Source organism: Lutjanus erythropterus, chromosome 10, assembly GCF_056507025.1.
Source record: "Lutjanus erythropterus isolate fLutEry1 chromosome 10, fLutEry1.hap2, whole genome shotgun sequence".
In the NCBI taxonomy this organism is placed as follows: domain Eukaryota; kingdom Metazoa; phylum Chordata; class Actinopteri; order Lutjaniformes; family Lutjanidae; genus Lutjanus; species Lutjanus erythropterus.
This window is the reverse complement of record NC_139326.1, coordinates 32,589,854-32,612,709: the sequence shown is the minus strand read 5'-3', so window position 1 is coordinate 32,612,709 and position 22,856 is coordinate 32,589,854. Positions and strand designations below refer to the sequence as shown.

At 39.3% G+C, this 22,856-nt stretch overlaps 2 protein-coding genes across 2 annotated transcripts in view; one reads left to right on the top strand and one right to left on the bottom strand.

The window, feature by feature from the left end:
• The window catches only part of LOC146320709 (uncharacterized), a 28,846-nt gene extending 23,378 nt beyond the window's left edge, over positions 1 to 5,468 (top strand). Inside the window, exons 6-7 of the mRNA XM_084729067.1 lie at positions 3,091 to 3,327; positions 4,011 to 5,468. Coding sequence (XP_084585193.1) covers positions 3,091 to 3,327; positions 4,011 to 4,703 — 930 coding nt within the window. The 3' untranslated portion in view covers positions 4,704 to 5,468. The remainder of the gene's footprint in view (positions 1 to 3,090; positions 3,328 to 4,010) is intronic.
• A 2,501-nt stretch (positions 5,469 to 7,969) lies between these two features.
• Positions 7,970 to 22,052, bottom strand: chfr (checkpoint with forkhead and ring finger domains, E3 ubiquitin protein ligase). The gene is made up of 18 exons (XM_084729068.1): positions 21,935 to 22,052; positions 20,784 to 20,903; positions 20,076 to 20,175; positions 18,741 to 18,850; positions 18,591 to 18,650; positions 18,297 to 18,488; positions 17,100 to 17,183; positions 15,717 to 15,885; positions 15,429 to 15,583; positions 14,976 to 15,138; positions 13,962 to 14,161; positions 13,626 to 13,742; positions 13,213 to 13,296; positions 11,667 to 11,737; positions 11,231 to 11,318; positions 10,979 to 11,086; positions 10,776 to 10,848; positions 7,970 to 9,673 (listed from the first exon to the last, which is right to left on the bottom strand). The coding sequence occupies exons 2-18, from the start codon at positions 20,887 to 20,889 to the stop codon at positions 9,631 to 9,633; spliced, it is 1,923 nt and encodes a 640-aa protein (XP_084585194.1). The 5' UTR covers positions 20,890 to 20,903; positions 21,935 to 22,052; the 3' UTR covers positions 7,970 to 9,630.
• Positions 22,053 to 22,856: the final 804 nt, after the last annotated feature.

The window sequence follows — 22,856 nt, the reverse complement described above, 5'->3', positions numbered from 1 at the left end:
GGGAGGAGCATTGAGGAAGAAGCAACGGTTCGACCAGGCATTTTTTTTCTCTGCTCTCTTTTGTATTTTCTTGGAATAAGAGTTGGCATAAAACAGCTCTGGCAGCTTTTTGAAGGACTGGCAAGCTTTTCTGCAGCCTAGGCTAATGGAGTATTATCTACAGAGCCAGATTCCCAGCTCCAATTGTGTGTGTGTGTGTTTGTGTGTCTGTGTGTGCGTCATGCACGCTTTGGCACACAGTGTGTGGTCTGCCTGTGTGTGTCCTCGATGCAGACATCCATGTAAATAATGTCTAAGAGATGCTGCTTGGGCTAATAGTGGCAAAGGTCACTGAAAAATGCCAAATTCATTTTCTCTGTCATTGGCAGGTGAACTTCCATGTTAGCATCATATTTTCATGCCAAACACACCCAATTATGTACAGTTACATTAAGCCATGAAAGCCCATTTGATAACATTTTGTTAACAAATGCAAAGGATCCCTTCGTAGAGGAGCCTCAGTTTTGTTTCATAAAGCAATAAAAAAGACTCTAAACCTTTCTTGCTGTAGGCAGGGTGATGAAAAAAAGGCAGCGAAGTCTGGATCAAAATGGTCTTGTACATCCCTTGCTGATCAGAATTCAAGCGACATAATTCAGCTGTTTGTACTCTTTTTCTTGGGAATATGTCAAGCTTCTCTAGGCACCCATTACAGGTCTCAGACCCCACCTTTGGAACAAAGCTTTGTGAATGATTGTAGCTGATTTCTCACCTCGTGTGTCAAAGTTGCCATTGTGTTCGTGGGGCTTTAGTGACCAAAAGAACATTTTATTTAAACCCCTAGCTAATTCTTGTCTAGACAAATCTAGCTGCTAGTGACTTGGTGTAAAGGATTATCTGGACTCGTTCTCTGTCTGATGGTTGCAACCCCTAAAACCTCCCCCCTCCCCTGATCAACAGCAGCTGACCAATCAGGAAGGATAACATGGCCTTTGTCAATCACAATTAGCCTCTCCTGGTTGCTCAAGCAAATATGAACTATTATACAAGTCTCAATACATCACAAGTGTCCTCTCAAACAGTCCTGCAATGTACAGTGCAGATGGTAAGAGTTGTGCATATGCAAAATCACTAATGTGACTAAAATCATTCCAAAGCCCCATGCTGTTCTCTTGACAGCTTTAATATACTTAATAAATAGTGATTGAGATTGGTACGTGAGCCACACGCGCTTAGCTGGCTGGCTGTGTGACTGAGCGGGCCAAGCTAATCAGCACAGTTCCTTCCCATTAATCCATTAATGTAGTACACAACACAATCTGCAGCGAGGAATTCAGGTGTGAGGAGGAAATGCACCAGCTGCAGCCAGCAGACTGGCAGCCAGTCAGTTCTTAATATTCCTAAAAATTTGTGACATCCTGTAAAAATGTATTCTTTTCCAACTTGTATTCAATTGAATACAGCATAGTACAGTATAAAACAAGAAATTTAATGTCCAAACTGATAAACTTTATTTATTATTTTTTTGTAAATACAATATATAAAATACTAATCATATATACTAATAATAATATATACTCATGCTGATACCGTACTACGTTTTAAAAATGTCAGGGCAGGATCATGTTTAGCACTATGATACATAGTGAATACACCTTTTCTTTCTAAAGTCTGGGAACTGAGAACAAAATTGTTGAAGTTTTGAAAAAGAAATCCTTTACCTTTTTTCCTTGATATACAACTTTAGTTTCTCAACAGTCAGGGGTCTCTGTTGTTGTATTTTGCACTAAATAATGCTCCGAACATTTCAATGGGAGACAGGTCTGGACTGCAGGCAGGCCAGTCTAGTTCTCACACTGTAAGAAACCACGCTGGTGTAAGACATACAGAATGTGGCTTGGCATTGTCTTGCCAAAAAAAGCAGGGATGTCTCTGGATGGCAGCATTTGTTGCTCCAAAACCTGCATGTACCTTTCGGCGGTGTCTTCACAGGTGTTCAAGTTACCCATGATACCATGGACACTAACACAGCCCTGTACCATCATAGATGCTGTGCATGTTGCATAAAACCACTTAGGCTAAGGTGTCCCTTACATTTTTACCTAAGGGTGCCCTAGGAAAAAATAAGTTGCATAAAATCACCTGAAGAATTTCCTTAAAGATTAAAGAGTTTTCCCATAAATCACCCTAAGTGTTCCCTTGTGTGTTGTCAGTGACAATTTTCCACTTTCCGTCGGTTCATTGGAAGGATGCCCCTTTCATACCCACTCATGATACTGTCACCAGTTAAGCCGTTTACCTGTGGAGGTGGTTTAAAACAGGTGTTTTTTGAGCATCCCTCAACTTAACTTGTCTGTCATTTTGTTTTGATTTCTGTTTTACACAGCGTCCCAAGGCTTCTTTGGAATCTGTTGGCATGTCTGTGAATGCAGAGATACTACTACAATAGAGCTGAATCTTATTGTGAGCAAGTTAATCCAAGTGTCAGGCGGTAAAGAATACCTAACTTAGTGTTTGAGATGTATTTTTTTTAGTAGGATGTACCAATTGCTATCATTTCTTAGTACTTTTGTCTCTTGGTGTCTGACATATTTAAGTAATGATCTGATACCTGAGAGTATTTTCCATTTGTCTTTTCAGTTACATTAACATTTAACAGTGGGATGAAACAGTGCTATTGTTACTATTTGAGTCCAGTCTTTCAGTCAGTGCTCACTACTAAAGGTGCGTGCGTGATTCAATAAGCTGCTTGCTGCTCAGTGCAGGTCATTGACCATTGTAGCTGCAGTTGAGTGCTTGAGCATAATGCCACCTCTGATATGTGAGCTGTTTATTAAGTTGTGTGGTCGTCTTCATTCCTAATTAGTTTGTTTATCCTCTCTAGGCCACTCTTGTCTTTTAACCTTTGGTGCACGTTTTCTTTGTATGCATAAATGAATACACTTTCATATCTGGAACCCACAAGTCTTTGCTCCTAAACACTGAGCAGTTGGAGATCATGTACATCAGAGGCAAAATTATCATTTTTCAGGCAGCTCTTAATATAATCTCTTGAGACAGCTTAAAATTCCCGGTTTTAATTCACACATTTATGCCGTCTGTGTCTCTTAGCAACGGGAGAGGTTCCTGCGGCACAGTGACACTGGTCCCAGCCCTGCAGGTGACTGGCCCTCACCAGACTCCACCACCTCATCCAGTGGCGGCAGATCCACCAAGGACAGCAGCGGTGCCAGGCCGAGAGCGTGGAGCGTACGCACCTTCCAGGACTTCCTCCCTCCGCTGCCGCAGCTGCATAAGAAGTGGTGCAGCTGGAATTCCACCAGTCCCTTCACCAAGCTGGTGGACAGCGTCAGTACTACAACCTTTTGATGTTTCAGTATATACACATTTGTGTGTGTGTGTGTGTGTGCACAACTGTTGAACTGACATGACATTTGACAGATTATTCTATTCTATTTATTTGTTTATTTGATTTAAGGTTTTAGAGATTTTAAGCCTTGAAATGGCTTTTATCATTAAAACTCAACTCTTCTGATCAGAGTACCCCTAAGGTGAAATTTAATGCCAACTTAGCAGCCATACTAACATAAGTATGAAGGATATAATAGAAAATAACAATGGATTTTAAGAAAATAATTGTTTACATAGTAACTGAATTAAATAAAACATAAATAAATAAAACTATTTTTTTAGATTTTGCTGCTATTTAAAGAACATGTCTGAGGTGTGACGCTAACGTTAGCTTGTGCACTTTATTTCCTGATGACTGACTGGTTCCCACCAGCGCTTGTGCACAATCCTGAGTCAAGTGTAAAGCAAATACACGACATAAACATCACATGTACTGGCCTTTTTTCGATGAAGACATTTTTACGTGACATGAAACATGAGAAATGGCTGCATTCTATTTGGGTAGTAAAAGTTACAGGGTCCTGATACTATGCATTAGCTCAATGGTGTGACTTGCAGGAACACTTGAATGGAATGGAGCCATCTTTAGTGTCATCTACAAATAGTCTCTATCATTGCAGACTCCATCCAGTTTGGTAGCTGACTGCAGAGCAGGTGATGGCAGGAAGGTCTTCTCTGACGTTCATCTGGAGGCCAAGGCAGACACCAGCACCATCTCTGATTCATCCATCAGCAATGCCTCTTACCCCCTCACACAGCCCGCACAGAGGCAGCGGCGTCTCAACTCCATCAGCAACCTACGGCGGTCGCGCTTTACAGGGCCCTGCTTTGGCCTGCTCTCTGGGACAGCAGACCCGGCAAAGGCCTCCGGGGTTCCTCACGCCCAGGGGTCCCCCTCGGAACCCGGCCCCGGCTCCTCTTCCTCCTCCCAGTGTCAGATCGAGAGCGGACCGGCCGGAAAGAGGCGCGACTTCCCGGGCGAGGGCGATCACATCAGCGTGCCGGTGTTCGCAATCTCTGAGGAGGAGGACCGGCAGCCTCTGGTCTCAGCTGAGCACCTGGACCAGATGTCTGCCTCTGCCGTTCTGAATGGACTGGTTAGGGGGACATATGAGGGAAAGAGGCCAGTCGTCGGAGGCACCAGCCTCAGCCCTCCGAGCCAGAGGGCCAGACCGGAGTGGAGGCCGTGGGGGAGCCAGGCGTCAGGAGGTGTCGGTCCACTTCCTTCCAACGCCGAGTCACACACAGTCAGTGACAGCCAGCCGTCTCTGAATCAGTCCACAGTGCTGTGCAGTGTGACCAACCAGATGTGACCAGACGGGCTTTAAGGTGATGCAAAGAGCAGGGACTCTGGTGGGCCAGTTGTGCATTTCTGTCACTTTGTTAAATACAGTATATAACCTTTAATTTCTGAAATCAACTTTTACAAAATGATTACTACATATACTGTAGCCTCCTGCTGGCAAATATATTCTTCTCACTCTAGTTGTTTTCTATTTTTATAAAGTTGTGTTTGGACAAAGATGGAATAATATGCTGCTTACTATGCCAAGGCACTGACTGCTGCTGTGGTATTATGTGTTTAAAAAAGATGACTGATTGCAAACATGAACAAAAAAGTATTTTCTGATATGTAATCCTGAACCCCCAACTCTTAGGAGCACTTTTTTAACCAGATTTATTAACCAATTCAGTGAGTTATAATACTCCAACCATTGCACTTTCAATAGCTCATTCATTGTCAAGTTTGTGCCAGATTTTTGCTTCTTCCTTAATGTGGTTCTTCATGTTTTGTTTTTTTTAGCACAGGATAATAAATGCTTATACAATTACTTATTACCCAAAAGTGTTCTGCAGAGCATAGATTATACATTAATATTAATGTTGCAACAGTGTATGCATACAGTATGTACTCCTAAGACTCATACTGGATTATAAAAGGGAAATCAAAATAAAGTAAAAGCATATAGAGTACTAATATACACTTATGTAGTATAAAAGAGAGTTAGTGATCACAATAGTATTTAAAATGAGTTATGAATTAATGTTAAGTTTTAATAAAGGCTATGTCATCCACATGTTGTGTGCTTGATCTGATGCAAGGTGTCACATGGTCAGTAGGAACCTAAAACTTTGGACAAAACTAGGATCAGGCGTGTGCTGATCTTTCTTCAGGCTTATGAGTTTTTTTAGGATTTTGTTTTTGAAGTGGAGTTGTAGGAGATATTTATCCATAGTCAGCGTATTACCTATAGAAGATGGCAGTCGGCATGCCCTTAACCTGGAGAAGCAGCAGGAGTACCAGGGTAGGAAGCTAAGAAATAAAAGAAAATGCTTTCTGATGGCAAGATAAAGCAGAGAAAATATTCTACAGATATTGTACATTGTTTGCTAGAATACATTTTGCTACTGTCCATCCACAGCAGTACATTGCTTAGCTCCCTTCACTAGTGCTCCTGCTACTGCTCCAAACTGAAGGTGTGCCAGCCACCATCTAGAATGAAAATAATAAATACCTCATACAACCCCACAACTATCCCTTTAAAAAGGTCCACTCCACAAGTTTTAAGTCATACACAGATATCCTTTATTTCAACAAAATGTTAAATTATTCAATAAAATTACATTACTCCTTCTCCCTCACTGAAAAATCCAGGACCTATGAACAGGGTTTTTTATTTTTTTATTTTGACTGCTAGACGCAAGGTGTCTTCTACTTTACACAGAAGTCCATTTTCAGTTTCTGTGCTGGAAGTTTCAGGTTTTGATATATTCTTGTTTAAGTTGCATATTGGCTTCCTTACAGAATCCTGCTCTGACTTTCACTCCTTAAAGATTTAAAGTGAGCACACAAAATTCCCAGCAGCTGAAAGTGAAAACATCATTCAAGCGCACATAAATCTTTCTGCACAGTGATGCTCAAGTACCCAAGTAAAATAGGAAAACCACATTTTTAAGTGGAAGGGGACTTTTAAGGCATTACAAAAGCAAGTCAGTTTGTACAGACAGCGAAATCAATCTTTTAATTTGTTAAGATAAACAGGCAAATCAGATCATTTTGCATTTTGAAGACAGTTTTAGCATTGCTAATACATACAGGATAATGTACAGGGTAAAGAGGCATTTATCAAATGCTCAAACATATTTGTCAAACTCAAGTCCTCACAGCACCTTTGCATGTGCCTAGTACTACTCTATAGATTTAGCTGGAAGCTGATTATAGTCTAGATAATCTAATCTGTTCAAATAGTGCATTGCATACAAAGTTTACAGGCATCAGTGAGGACTTCCACCTCTCATATACAGAGCAGTGCGTGCCCAGCTCTCAGCTGATGTGAGTGTGACTCTGATGCCTGTTCAGTCTCCCTCACTGCTGTGATGGGAGCTGTGATGAGGTAGAATGAAACCTGCCTCTTCCATACTGCTGAGCAGCCTGGTCCAGACTTTTGCACACAAAGTGAGTAAATATTTGCCTTAGCATACAACATACCCCACGCCGGGGAGAATGCAAAGCACTCCTCCAAAGCCTCTTTAATACCAATTCCTGATTGGAGCGGCTTGGGACTGTTGTTGGCTTAGGGTGCCCAGATCCCCGGTAGGGAATAATTAAAACTCAGCCACTCTGTCGGGGGATCGACCGGGTTTGTGCTGAGGGCCTGAGCCTCTAAGGAATGCCAGTGTGGACCCACCATGATTGAAAGGGTAGAAAAAAAAAAAATTACACCTAAACCACCTTGCTAACACAGCAAATTAACTCAGGAGGCCAGGAAAGTGCCCACTCTCAACCCCATTCTGCCACCAACACTGACCACGAAAATATGAAGAGCTACATTCCAAAACAACACATACAGTATATATACATTTGCTATGGCTAATGTCGCTAGAGCTGCAAGAATTAATTGATCATTAATCAACCATGAAAGCCATCGCCAGCCAATTTGAATCAACGAATAAGCTTGAGTAATTTTTTTAAGAGAAAAAAGTCAAAATTCTCTGATTTCAGTTTCTAAAATGTGTATATTTTCTGGTGTCATTACTCTTTTATGACAGTAAGCTGAATATATGTTTGGGTTGTGGACAAAACAAGACATTTGTGGACATAATCTTGCCCTTTGAGAAACTTGGACTGACATTTTTCACCATTTTTTCAAAATCATTTTATAGACTAAACAACCAATCAATTATTTTAAGAAAATTGTCACAAAAAAAAAAAAAAAAAAAAGAAATTTTCGTCCATTGCATTCTTCTTCCTGATGATGTATATCTCACTTTGGAATGAAACTCCTCATATGATCAGATATTATGAGCTATTACCACATAATTAATTCATAAGCTGTATAAGCTCTTCTAGGATGTTCAGTTTATATCCATAATTTTGTAGACAAAAAAAAGCCTTTCCATTTACGAGAGACAAGTTATGTGCAAATATCCTCAAAGTTGTACAATATAAACACATCTAGCAAACATTTTAGACACCTTTAGTACGTATTCTTCTATGACTGAAAAACTTCCTCTCCCTCGTTCTTCACGTCCACCAGCATTTTCTACGCACTAATACTAGTGTACAAAAACATCAACACTATTACTTCCTCCTCATATTTAATATATAAGGCCTCTTGAAACTAATGTCTAGAATTGACAAGGCTAAATAAGTCCAAAAAACAAAGACTGATTTGTCTGCCTTTTTTTTTTTTTTTTTTTTTACAGTAGACATCAATACTAGCTGTGCATGTTTGCATGACAGGGACTCTCTGACACTTGGGTGATGATAGTCTTAAATGAGAAGTCATCAGTTGCAACACGAATGAACAGTGGCAGCTTTTACATGTTGACCCAGGACTTTTCTAACCACCGAACACAGTTTACCTCCAACTATAAACAACAAAACAGCAGCTTTGTGTACCTGAGGAACCAGAGAAAACAATCTAGCCAAATCCAGCAGATCAGCTAATATATCCAAAACATTTGAATAAACCTCTAAAGCAAACTATAACATATATATAAAAAAAGAAACAGAACATACTGTTAAGTTGTATTGGCACTATTCTCCTAACTATTTTCTTCTTCGTGTATTCTACAGGCCAGTGCCACTAAAACCAACATCACTTCAGCATATTCTTGGAGTGCAGTCTATTTTTCCTCTCGAGAGTCTACATGGACTAAATGCATTTTATCACAGCTTAGCCCTTACTACAAGATTCTGAAAAAGCGTCCCTCCTACACTACTTTAATCACCTTGGAGATGATTATCCAGAGCAAAGCATACAACAGAGGCCCCTCCGTGCCCTCTGACAGCGTTACAACACATTGATCGCCTTCCCGATCTCACACAAATATCACATGGGATTATGCATCTACCCTAGTACATACGTGTGCGGGGCTTTGACGTGGCTTTTTGCCCTCGTCTGGGAACACGGTAATGCCACGGCAAAGAAAGAAAAGTCTCTCAAAGGTGAGACACATTTCACTTTATAACATGGTTTAACCTAGGTTGGATCTTGGAAAAAGCTGGTGTCTTGGCCCAAAAATGGTTCTATTACTGTAATATTCTGCATCACTTTACTGTGAAACAGAGGTTTTAATCTGCATTATGTTGTAGGAAGCCCTGGATTCTTAAGAAGACTGTAAAAATACATCACAATCAAATAAAGTGATTATACAGTGTTTTCTGCCTCATTTGCCAAGGCTTGAGGAGGACATAATATAAAACATGCTCATTAACATGTGTGAGTGTACATAAATGGCCTTAATCCATACAGATTGCCTCAGTCGCTCTGAATTAATATGAGAAAACTAGTGTAACCGTTTTGTCACATAGGCTGGAGGACATATCAGGAAGTATTTTTTAACAAACAACAAATAAAGTACTAACAGTTGATGGTTGGTTACCTGGTAGACTGGGTGAATGCCTGAAGCCACAGACAAATTGTCTGTTACTTTAAATGGTGGCTGGTGTTAAATGCACCCACAAGTCTTAACTCTACAAAGCAGCATAACCCTTTAGTAAACAGTTAACTTTAATGTTATTGTGCATAGCATTATTTCACACAGCCCTGTGTTGAATAAGACACTGGTCATTATTGTAAATGGATAGTGATTGTAATATCTGCTTTAGGTTATTGCATAACATCTGGAAGGCAGTTAGCTAGAATGGACAAAACTTAACAAGATTGTGTCTACAAGATGCTTAGTTTATATACATTTTGACACTTCTCTGAAGAAACAAACCGCTCTGCTCCTTCAGCTCTTGAAGCGCGTCTGCTCACATACATGGTTGAATTTTCTGGAATTGAAAATGAGAAAACAAAACAAAATAAATTAAGTGCACAAATCCACAGGGATGATTTGACATGAAGCATCAAACACAGGTTTTCAAACAGAAGACATTAAGAACTACAGGACCAAGTTTATACAAGGACTCCTTCTAGTGGTAACACAAGTGAACAACATGCACATCACATCATCTCTGTCATGTCTGTCTAAAGGAAAGTTTTGAGTCGAAAATCTGTTGTGAATAGTTCTGACAGGTCTGTGATACCAAAGCACAAAAATTAAACAATGGTATCCAGCCTGATGGCTAAAAGGGGGGCTTTTCAAAATAAACTATTTCACAACTTAAAACATGTCAATATGATAAACCATTTAATGTATATTAAAGGGAAAATTCACGAGTTCTTATGAGGATGTCTAATCAGTGTTGATGTAGTTAACTGAAGCAATAAATTTCTCAGTGATGTCACTGTGATGTTGGTGTTAAGGAAGAACTACAGGCAATTTCAGCTTGGATTTGGAAAGCAAATTTTCCCTCTGAAATCATTATTCTGAAAACGTCAACATTCTTACTAAACTGCTTACATAGCTAATGAAAATGAATATTCTACTAATATTCCCATTTACATGCAGTTGTGCATACTCTTAATTAAGTCTGTCACAGTGTTTCAAAGCAGATGTGCTTGAGGTGCCCTGGAGGCTCAGTTGGTAGAGTGCATGCCCCATGTACAGACTACAGACTAGAGTCCTCAGCACTGTCTGTGGGTTTGATTAAAGCCTGTGTTTTTGCTGCACGTCTTCCCCCTTCTCTCCCCCAATTCCCTGCCTGTCTAAAGCTGCTCTATCAATATAAAAGGCTAAAAAGCCCCCAAAATAATTTTTAGATTCACAATAAGGCCAAATTCAGAATAAGCACATGGAATATGCTGTTTATATGATCCATATCAAAGTCTGAATATTGTCATGCTCTGAATAACAGAAAATTACTGTGACACTGACAGCGTTGATACAGGCTAATTGTTGTCAGTTAAACTGCAATTACACCATATAGAAAGCAGATAGACTTTGTGAGACTGAATACGTTTACGAGGAGCTTTGTATGTAAAAAGACTTACGCTGCATGATGTGCTTTGACCTGCGTGCGACAGTTGCGTCCCCAGTAACAGTCAGGACGAGACGTTACAGCAGCTGAGAAAAGAACATTAAATAAAGTTACATGGGTATGACTTATTTTGTAGGGGGGTAACACTTATCCCAAAAGTAACATTGTATGTCCAAGTTATCTGAAAAGGTGAAAAATAATTTTGGTGTGTCTGACCTGGCAGCTCAGATGAAGGGATGTTCTGTCTGTACTTGTAGGCGAGCTCCTTGAACGCTCGCAGGCCGCAGCAGAAGCACAGGATGGCATTTGCAGAAATGCGACAATCTGACAGAGTTAAGAAGGACAGGATGTTATCACTTTCTCTTTTTGTGCCGCGAGTTTTGCAGTCGATCTTCCAGATGTACATATATATATCACAGTCCACTACTTGGTAATGAAAGTGTGATGGGTTTTGATCTGAAGTCTCACCTGTCAGATAGTAGCTTCCCTGCTGTAAGCTCTGCAAAGACTCTGTGCGCAGATCTTTCCATGTCTTCCCTCTGGAGGACAGGTAGTTCTGGTGTAAGTTATAAACACACAAACAAAAGCAAATTATCATCACATATGACAGCAGGTGCATTTCAACCATTCTACATTCTTAGCAGGGGCAGAGTCTAGAGAAGGCTTTAGTTGAAACAGTCGACATTTTATAATCTGAAGAGTTTGATTATTTTAGGGTTGTAAAAGCTGTTTGGTGGACACACAGACTCAAAGTGTCTTAGAGCATCATCAAGGGAAGGCTGGGTGGGAGGTTAGAACTAACCACCCATCCCTGTACACCACTAACCAAACCAAGTAATGCATTCAGTACAAAGAAATAACTGAATGTCACTGAAATACCTGACGTGTACAGACAGTATCTTACCTGGAGGATCTCAGATTCATAGTTGTTGTTGTTCAGCACCCCATCCAGACATTTGTCTGTCAGATTAAGCTCTGAAAAAACAAAAAACACAAAACCAAAAATGGTGGATTTGAACTAGGAAACACCTAGAAAACTACAGATAAATCTGCAGTACAAATAAATATGAGAAGCCATATTACAGAGAGCACTTTTTATGCTTCAGGTTTCATTTCCTGAGCGGCTCTGTTGTGATACAGAGATACAAGAGCTCCATGAGCTGGAGTCTAAGTTCACCTCAGCTGCTAATGCGTAGGTTTCTTCCACGTTGAACCAAAATCACTTAGTTATCCTACAATACTGCTGTGCTGTGTATGGAGACTTAGGTCTCAGACTGTGACTTGTTATTATATTATTATTACTCAAAGTCAGATACTTCAAATATAATGCATGTTTAGTGCTTTATGTGTGTACAGCTTGTGGAATCAATCTAGCTTCTCTGTAGCTGTTGTAAAATTGACAAGTTGAATTTTGACACAAATATGCAGGAATAGGATTAATCAGTTTTCCAGCAGAATAATGTCATAGGTAGGGCTGAACAATCGAAAATTAATCACAATCATGGCTTCACACAGTTAAATGACCATAATCGACTGCAATACTAACACTAAAAATGTGTGGTCCGCTCATAGAATATTCTGCTGCATATCAAATCAAGCACCTCCTACACTAACAGCCAGCCACCCTGCAGCAGCAGCAGCCTTTAAAAAAATTTCCTGGATGTTGCGGCTGCAGTCCAGAGCTGAAGAGTAATATATAACAGAGAGCAGATGGGCAAATTGAAAATGTCTGGAACATTTGATGAAGAGCTAGTTCTTTGAAATAGATCATCTGTTTTTTGAAAGTATTTAGGATTTAGGGCCAGTGATTTTAAGCGAGAACAAATCTTAGGCAGAGTGCATGCGATTTGTGTGTGTGCAGCAAAGCAGCACAACTAACTTGTTCAACCACCTGAAAAAACACTACAAACTGCAGTATGATGAACGCATGAAAGTGTGCTACATTGAAACAATGACTTTTTACCCAAAATGAAACCAACAGAGCACTGCTTTCACTTTCAAGTTGACAACTCAGACATCCATAACAGTAATGCTGTACAATTTTACTTATATTCTGCTTCTAGGAAGTGCACTGTGAAGGAGCACCAGTCTTAGATGATGCACAGATTTGTATATTGGCAGAAATGCAGCACAAGATGGAAGTGAAATCAGTGCTACGTTTATTTAAATGTAAAAGTGCAATGAAAATATTTTGTCCTCGAAAAAGTATGAATGATCATGATCTCAGTATTGACCAAACTAATTGTGATTATAATTAGAATTGTGCTGCCCTAGTTGTGGAAAACACAGAGTGCTTATAATTTGAGGATGAAAATCATCAAAATTACATTTGCATCTGGACACTAGTCCAAAAAAAAAAAAAAAATCCCATTCTGGTTGAAGGCCACTACCCAGAAACAAGCACCACAGTGGAGATCCCCTGGGGCTGTTTTGCTGAAACAGATACATACCACTGAATTGAGCCAGACAGCCTTGACAGCCAATCCTCTGGCAGCCCCAGTACATGTGACAGAAGGGTCGCTGGCACAGCACACCTGCCAACACACAGCACATCATGCAAACACGGTGCATAGTGGAGTTTGTGCAAAAAGCTAACCATACAAGTGAATAGCTGGCAAAGTATAAGCTGACTTAAACAAATTGCGTACCTCAACTTATATATTAATTTGTCTTACAACTGAATAGCCTTACACAAATGTGCCAACACTGACTGGTGTCTTATATTAACTATGAGTTACTTATAATAACTCCTCAACTATACTTCCCTGTAGTTAGATGTAGTTTTCTAAGTTAGAATATAATTTTATAAACCAGATTAGATTATATGTTTACAGAGGGACTAATAAGTTCAGGGACAACTTACATTGTTGAGCAATAACCTGCTGGCTGTTAAGCTCGGCCCGTCGGTCTGGCATTGGCTGGAGGCAGCAGGTGCAGATGAGATGGCAACCCTGAGGGGGGCAGCGGTACTCCTGAGGAGCTACAGACAGGACGGGAGCAGAAAAGAGACATTTGAGATGGGAGTAGACACAGAGCTCAGGTTTGCTTTCAGATGCATTTCTAAGTATTTGTTATAATAATTTCTACAAGTATATTCCAATTATTTCTTGTAGTTTTAGGATTATATCAGAATTCTCTACCCTGCAATTTGCCACCAACTTAAACTAGTGAACCTCTCATCTAACTGACACTCAATCACCTGAGGTTATATCAGAGGATGTTGAGGGCTGCTCCCCTGTGTGCTTTGCAGCTCCCTCCTCAGCTGCTGGTCTGGGTGGAGGAGGTACAGTTGGTGGAGGCGGCAAACCAGGGAGCCAGTAGTTTGAACCTGTAGCAAATAGCACCTGACCGAAGTCCCTCCTGTAGCCTGGACACTGTCTGCACATCACCAGAGGCTGACTGGAGACAAACAAAACACAGAATAAAACAAGCTAAAACAAGGCTTCCAACATTGATGGCTTTTCCACAGTTAAATGAATGTTTGTTTTTATACTGTGTGAATACGCACTTATGACTTCCTGGAGCCCTGTTAACATTTTCACACTTTGTTTATTTTACTTTCAGTTAATGCTAATGTTTTTTCATAATGTTTTCATTATAAATATTTACCATCTCTATTTTATACATTCTTGTTTTCATTATAACGTAACTTAACTAACATAACTTTATGAAGTGATGTCAATGTGACACTGCAGTTACTTTCAGTCTGCCATCTTCTATGGTTGTAACAGCAGGATTGAGTAAGTTCCAGAATTAATATGGACGATCAACCATCTCAATCTTCCTCTAGGAGACAGTGATCAGTGTTTTCATAAATAGATGAAGGAATTCAACTTCTGCATAACTCCCTGTTCTGCAGTGGACAGAACAGGTAGCTGTGCTAATGCTAATGCTTGGTGAGCAGGAACAACAGTTCTGTTCAAACAGACAGTTTATAATGATTACTGGACTGACTGAAGATAATCGGCTGTATTACTGCAGAGCCTCATTAAGTCACATAGACACTGTGCATGTGTGAACAAGCCAACAGTGTCTTTTCCAGTAACCACACCTGTAACCCGCCACACTACAAAGACTTAACAGGTGTAGCCTCAAAATACTCATAACAATTAAAATATAACAGAAATCAAATGACTAAGTAGCAGTAATCAAAACTAAATCTAATTCCAAATGAAAACTGGTTTCCTACAAATAAAACAACCGGATCTTTCACCCAATGTCTGAGGAGTCACTGTCGTTGTCAGAGAGCTCAAAGAGATAATCTGAGCTGCCCTCCTCGTCCGAGAAAGAGCGCTCGACTTTTGGCTGCAACATGTCTTGAGTTATCTTGTTACGGCTGTCCATGCTCTTCAGGTCCTCCTCACTGCGACACTTCTCTGTGGGACAGACAAAGACACACAAACATATAAAAAGTCAGCATCTAATGAGGATTTTTAAACAGGGTAGGCGGGCTTGCTTGCTCATTTGAATCTATCATGTCAGCTTTGGCAGAAATACCTGAGCCACTGCTATGTTTTGCAGACATTTTTAAGAAGCTTGTTATCCAAGGCAAATTTTCCAATCCACTCTGAATAATTTCAGTTAAAGGCAATACAGGTGCTCCCATTTTGAATAAACTAAAGTGCCTATGTGTCCTGATTAAAGGATAATCTTTATCTATGCTAACCTGGGTGCTGGATGAGGTAGGCCTCCACCAGGTTGTTGAGGATGTGGTTCTTACGAATCCTCTCCACAGGGCAGCGGCAGGTGGGGCAAAGAGAAGAACGCTCCATCCAGCCTGAGTAGCAGGCAGCACAGAAGACGTGCATGCAAGGCTGCAAGCTGGAGCAAGAGCAAGGGAATTAAAGTTACACAGATAGACAGCATTTACTGGACATTGAACGTGCTTTAGAAGTCGGGTCAAAGCCCCCAACTTTGGATATTTGTTTGAACGCCACAGTCCTTGAGATCTTACCTGACGCAATCATGCAGTAGGTCCTGGCAAATAACACATGTCAGGCTCTCCTCCATCTTATCTGTCTTAGCCCCCTCCACTGGTGGTTTTGACGTAAGACTTCCCTTTGTTGAACTGGCCAGTACTTCTGTACCAGACGTGTGTGGTATGCCCAAATCATAATCCTTATCTGTAAACACAATAACTGCATATTACATGCTACTCTGAGTCAGGGTGTTTGGTAGAAGAGGTCCAGACTTGGCTTGAAAATAAGTTTTTGGTTGTTGGAACGAAAGCATGAAGTAAAGCTTTGATAAGAAACAAAGAGCTCTATTTTATTTGAGCAAGCACAACGATCAGTGCAACGTGCTCAGACTGCGCATACGCCTCCAAGTCCACCTGCTGTTCCGGTCTGTGCAAAGTGCAAAAGTGCTGGCTGAATTCATAGATCAGAGGTTGTGGTGATTAATAAATACACTCTTAGCCGGTTACATTACTGGTCTCATGGCTCTGAAGCAACTATGCCAATTAATCACATTGTTGTCTGGATAGTGACAAGCAGCCTAACATGAACACACAGCATCACAAATCTGCTGCCTAAGACAGATGCCGTGAGTTTTTTTTAAACTGCTAACAGTACAATGATCGAAACAAATAATTTAAAAACAGTGTAGTGAAGCAGTTTATGATTGCTTCAACTTTACGCTTTTTCAGTCTTAATTCTCCTATATTTCATGCAGCAAATGGTTACATCAGAGGCTGCAGGTTTAATAGATGTATATGTGTGTCCTGCTGCCTTCAGATGCTGCAGAGATTTAATGAACTGAAGGAGAAGATTTCAAACAGTATCCAAGCAGCTGTGGACAACAGATTCTGTAGCAATCACCCAGACTATCTGTTATAAATCACCACTGCATGCTAATGTTCCTGCCTTTACCACTTTCAACTTTTTTTCTCTCATCTTATATGCATATACTAGCTAGAGACTGTTTAATTAGCAGAGTGCATTTGCATTTTAAGTCTTATTATGTTATGTCTGAATTTGGTTTGGAGCTACGTGACCTTTCATGAGAAACAGTTGTGGCTCTGAGATAACTATTCTCAGTGCAAAGTCTAAGACCCAGTTTCCACCAAAATACCAACTAGTTACTGTGAGCTGCTTAATTTGAATCGACCTCCCACCTGTCTGTGCGTCTCCTTTCACTTATTCACCATGCACTCTGCACTTGGCACAAAAATACCAAACATGCAAGGACATTACAAGGTCAGGAAAATACCAAATGGATACCAAAACAGAGAGCTGCGTGTACTGGTCATTGTGCCACCTTGAAGATAGGGATCAAAATCCAATGTGATGAAACAAGATAAGACAGGTTAATCTCCAAGCAAAAAAAAAACACTTACTGTCATCAGTTTTCCTCCTTTTGCTCTCTGGCTCCATGATGTCCATGTCATTTTCGAGCGCTGTGGCTGCATCTTTAGCTTGGCCTGACAAGATGGACAACATTGTCAATACTTCAAACTGCTTGTTTTGACGTAAGAGATGATGAAAGCATTTTGCTGAAAAAGTTATACTATGGGTGTGTCACATTAGGGCAGCAACTAAGGATTATTTTTATAGTCAATTAATCTGTTGATTATTTTCTTGACTAATCAATTAATAGTTGTTTGCCTGTAAGAACGTAGTGAAAGTTTTCATCAAGAAAATTGTGAAAAATGTTGATCAATGTTTCCCTAAGCCCAAGATGACATCCTCAAATGTCTTGTTATGTCCATAGCCCCAAAATATTCAGTTTACTGTCATAAAAGAGTAAAAAAAAAAAAAAAAAAAAAAAAAAGAAATATTCACATTGAAGAAGGTGGAATCAGAGTTTTTTTTCATGAAAAAATACTCAAACCAAATAATTGTTTATTAATGGTTGGCAATTAACTTGATAATCAATTTATAATTGATTAATCTTTTCAACTCCTGTCTTGATGTGATGAAAATTTGTTAAATCAAAACATTAGTATTGCAACATGGTTTACATTATGACGATTTACAGCAGTCACACGCTTGGCTGGAAGCCATGGTACCAACGCCACAGAAGAGAAACTTCTGTAGATTAGAAGGGGCTTTGGCAACATCTGTGTCTCAAAAGGTTGGGCAAAGTGGAGGGAAAATGCTCAGTTAATCACTGCCAGGTTGAAATTTGGGTGGAGACAGTCAACACACAAAAGAGATGAGAGAAGACAGTCAGTTAAACACCAAGCTGAAGACAGAGTGGTGATCCCCAGCTGGACACATTTTGCCCAATACAGTCTGAGTTAAAGGTAGTTTAAAGTTCAGTATTGATCAGCTGCAAACAGCAGGGCTGTTTCCATCAATGACTGTGATCAGAGAGTTAATTAAGTGTTCAGAGAGTTATTTAAAAGAAGAGCAGAGCCTTCCTCTGTCTGGAACTCCAAGATGCTGTAGATAATCATTCATCTGCATTAATTAGTAAAATGTAACGTGATGCGTAGAAAAGTGGTGTGCTATCAACTTCCAGAGGGAAAGCTGAAGAAAAATAATCTTCCCTGAATCACTTCACTTCAGCAGTGTGTTAGCAGAGAACCTACCAGAGGCTGGACACGCTGCAGTTGCCATGGGATCAGAAGTGGTTGGGCTCCCGATACAGAAATGGGAAGTAGAGGTGGAGGGCTGAGGTTCCTCCTGAGATGGATCACGAGGAGCCTTTGTGAGCATTACAGGCTCCACAGAGAGGGACATCTCTGAAGATAGAGCAGGACTGTGGCTGGACCTCTCCAACTCTGAAGTTTAGACATGGTGGGGGGTGTTACTTAGTAAGGCACAGTTTAGGTGTGGAATACATTTGACAAAGGAGTTGTGGGGAATTACCCATTACTACTTACCATAAGTATGCTGTGAAACAGCCTGCTCTGCTTTGATTGAGTGGTAAACGTAGGCTACATCTATAGGGTGACAAAAGAAGATGTCAACTCTTTCTTTGTCATAAATTTATAGAAATATAATTCTCATGGCTAATAAAATAAACAACTCACTTTGTTCTGGCTCACTTTTCCTGTATACAAAGTAGATGACATCGCCATTCTGCAGCATGTGAGTTTGTTTCTTGACCAGTTTGGACATGTTGATCACAGTACCATTAGTGCTGCACAAAAACAAACATGCAATTGCACAATGTAACTGTTTCATGGGTTCGCATTATGAGAGTATCAAACCATAGAGAAGCACACATATGAACAGCTCTAGACATACAATCATCTTTAAAATGCATTTAAACATTTTGAACATACTTGTGTGTTATTTCTAATCAACAGTGCTTCACAGAACTTAAATCATTCAGCTCAGTCCATCAGGAAACAAACACATAATGTTCCACTTTTGTACTGTGGTTAGAATTCTCTGATGGCAGCATTAATTTCACTGAATAATATTTAATAATAATAACAACTGATAATAATTTTTGTCTTTTTTTCAGCATATATTTTTCACTGATAAAAAAAGATGATTACTAAATAAAAGAAAAGAGTTGGGAAGAGACTGAATGTCTTTGTGTGGTAGGGAGGTAAGATGTACACAATTGGTTTACTTGGTTGTTTTACCTTAAGGGTGTACTATATAGTGAGATTACTGGCTTGGTTAAGTATGTTCAGTCTAAAGCCAGGCTTTCCAGTGTCACAAAGGTGGCTCTTTTAATATGGCTCACCATGCTGAACTCATGGGCTGGAGCAGGTTACGTTCAGAGTTTCAGATTAAATCAGCTGTAAAAAGTGCCACTCTTTAACTGATTATTTTCCTGACAATATTTTTTACAAGCGATATCAATTCCCAGCTGCAGGAAGACGTTACATGTGGAACCTGCTGAGTTGTATATTAGTGATTTCACTGAACAAAGCCGTGTTTTGTTTGTACACCAGCAAAACCAGCCAGGAACCTTTGCTGCTGATGCAGAAAATTATTCTTTTCCCATTTGTTTCAGGTCATGTTAAAACTTAAAACGTTACACAGCAAAACATCCATACACTAAAGACTGATGAAGCAAGTACAGACCACTCTAAGTTATGTTTTTAAGCTTGTTCCTCATTTGCTGTCAAGTCTGTTTTATACTGTCGGTAGTGCAGCAGTCATGTTACTTTGATTTGGCCAAAATTTCCACATATCCTTCGTTATGGGACAATGTGAGATCGACAGGCCGGTAAATGCTTCCTCCAGGGGTATATTATGACTATTAAAGAGAAACATTTAAATAATGCATTACAATTCAGTCGCTGACTTAAATCTGATCAAAAGATAAGACAGTGGTCAAAATACTACAACTAAATCAAATTTGCTGTCAAAATAAGCACTGTCTGATGGGTGAATATTCAGCATACCTCATGTCTTCAAGCCACACCAGCCCCGAGCTTTCATCTTGCACAATCTTGCAGTGCTCCCCTGATACCAGTTTGTTGGCTGGAAAGGACAGATAACATCCTGGCAAGAAAATATTGAAGAACAATGAAATCACAAAATAACCAAAATACAGACTACAGGGAGTATAATGGTTAGTTTAATAGTGTATGACAACACGTGCTATCATGTGACCATTTCAAAATACTATTAAGATTCAACTTCACATGACACTTTTTTTTAAACCTTTTATTACCCAGACATAAGCTAACCAATTAAGAGTAGTCACTTTGCATTGCAAAAAGGGAGACCCTAAAAGCTCTCGACAACAAAGCAGACACAGGGGGAAATATAGGCCTAACCTTTTCTTAAGCAAAACCCATACACAAAAAAATCTACTTAATATTCTGCACACATGTTCTCAATGGAGGCCTTTTGTTATCATCACAAGGGCCTGTCTAAGTTTGGTCCACTAAAGAAGTCTTTGTGTTTTCAAGGGGGAGGTTTTTAAAGGCTCCAGACAGCGATGTCTATGCTACAGACAGGACTGTCTTTTGTTAATAAGACAGCACTACGTTTAGATATTTTTAAAGCAGGATTAAAAAAAGATGTTGACAACATTTTATGAAATAAGATGTGAGGCGAAGACAGATCTTTACCGTCCTTTCCACAACGTACAGAAACAAATGTACCTTTTTTTCTGCCAACTGTGCATTCCCTGTTGAAAAGCAGGACAGTTTCACTGGAGTCCACTTTGACAAGCTTTCCCCATGGTCGTCCTCTTCTATAACTGTCCATCTCACAATGTTTTTCTGTAGGACATTATGAGAAAACAGGTTTGAAAATGTTAAATGACATACTCTACTAAATACAGCTGTTTGGTTCCACTGTTTTTCCCCTCGGGGTTTTCCTGCATCGTTTTACACACTATTAGACACATAGTAGCAAAGAGAAAGTGAAATTTATGATTAATGTTACATTTTAGTGTATGCTGGTGTAATCAAAACCAACAAAACTATTTTATTTGGTCAGCAACACTAATTACTCATAAGTCAAGCTAACTATTAATTGTTGCCCTAATAATGTCAGATGCTAAATTAGGTTAAAATCTGACATTTAAAGACACTCAAGTTCTGGGCAGACATAAACATAAATCATAAATCTTTTAAAACAACATAAACCTTTTAATAACTAAATACAAGTAGCCATTTTCATTTAATACAAAACACCAGCGTGCACATATTTCAATAAGAGTTCAGCTTAATGAACTGTTTAGCCTTTAAATCATATAGTTTTCTTAATTCAAACACATCAAGAACTGACTAATTTAAATTATTTTCAATTTATTGCTGTGTGATATGTCATGTTTATATATGCCGAATTCACGGGTGAAGTTTACGGATTAATATAAGATTATGAGCAATGGTATGAAAAATGTGCACCTTGGAAAATACATGTGACCAAATGAAAGTGAAAGAATTTCAAATCAGGTTTTGTGGAAAAACCCAGAGAAGCTGCTAACGAAACCTAGCTTTTCTGAGCTTAGCAGCTATTCAGCGTTGTTAGCTTACTTTGTTGTGTGACAAACTGGAAAAACTTAGTTATTTCAATCGTCAGCTGTTCACTAGTGTAACAACATGTTTCACAATGCTCATGGTGTGGGATTTATCATCACACTCAACGCGAACACACAACTTTGCTCAATAATAACACAAAGCTAACTCAACAGCTAACATTAGCAGCCAACCACACTCCGTATCCAAGAGATAATCCGGAGCTCAGTGCAACAACCAGAAATGTCCGTAACGTTATATTAATCCCAAGTAGGAAACGGTTAGTTTACCGTCAAAGGTTTAGTCTGTTGTACCGGTAACTCCGTGTAAACCAGCTTGTTCTCCTCATGTTCCAGCTAGGCACAAGATGCACTTCCTGCCAAGCTCAGGGTTGACAATATATACTGCCGTCATCAGCTGATGGAGGAGGGGCAGCTTGTGTTTGGGTTTAAAAGTACATATGAGACTGAAATCCCCAGATGGTAACTGCTTAATGATAGGCCTAAACTCTGCAAATATACATAAATATATAACATAAAAATATATATATGTCCTGTAAGTCTGTCTCAAAAATAATTTATTTATTAAAAATACATAATACAACAGACAAAAGTCATATGGTAATCCACAAAAGTTAAAATAATTAGTTGCTATTTGAAAATAGCAGATAATAATTACTAATTTGTCAAAGTAAAGGAAACACTTATAATACTAATATGCGTTAATAAATCCAGGAAGCTGAAATCCATGGCTTCAACCCACTGCAATAATTAACATGTGAATTAACAGTATTAATTAATACTAGATGCTGATGGTGAATTTATCAATGATGGCAGACCTAATTAATAGTAACCATATAAATGGCTCAGTCTCTGAGTGAGTCTATTAGTTGCTGATGTGACAAACATAAATGTATGACTTAGTTCTTCATGACTCATAAATTAGTTCATTATGATCTGCACATTAGTCAAGCATTAGTTACCCATATGTTAAAATAAAATACTGGTCATCCCTACTAGCCACTATACATTTTATTATACCTGCAGCTGGTTCACTATTTTAAAAAAAGTAAATTTTTACGTGCCCCTGTATAAAATGTATTATTTATTAGTTTTTATCAAATACCAACAAAGAATGAAGTTATTTGCCACATTTAATCTAGAGCTGCATCATCTGTATAATGTCAGAAAATAGTGAAAAATGTCCAACAAC

Bases quoted from the DNA above. Each gene is read 5' to 3' on its own strand.
- chfr (XM_084729068.1), bottom strand. From the start codon at position 20,889: ATGGACAGTTATAGAAGAGGACGACCATGGGGAAAGCTTGTCAAAGTG. The intron at 17,184-18,296 runs GTAGGTTCTCTG...CCATCTTGTCAG, and splicing joins TGCAGCGTGTCCAGCCTCTG to GCCAAGCTAAAGATGCAGCC. The intron at 15,139-15,428 runs GTTAGCATAGAT...TCTGTCCCACAG, and splicing joins CTACCTCATCCAGCACCCAG to AGAAGTGTCGCAGTGAGGAG.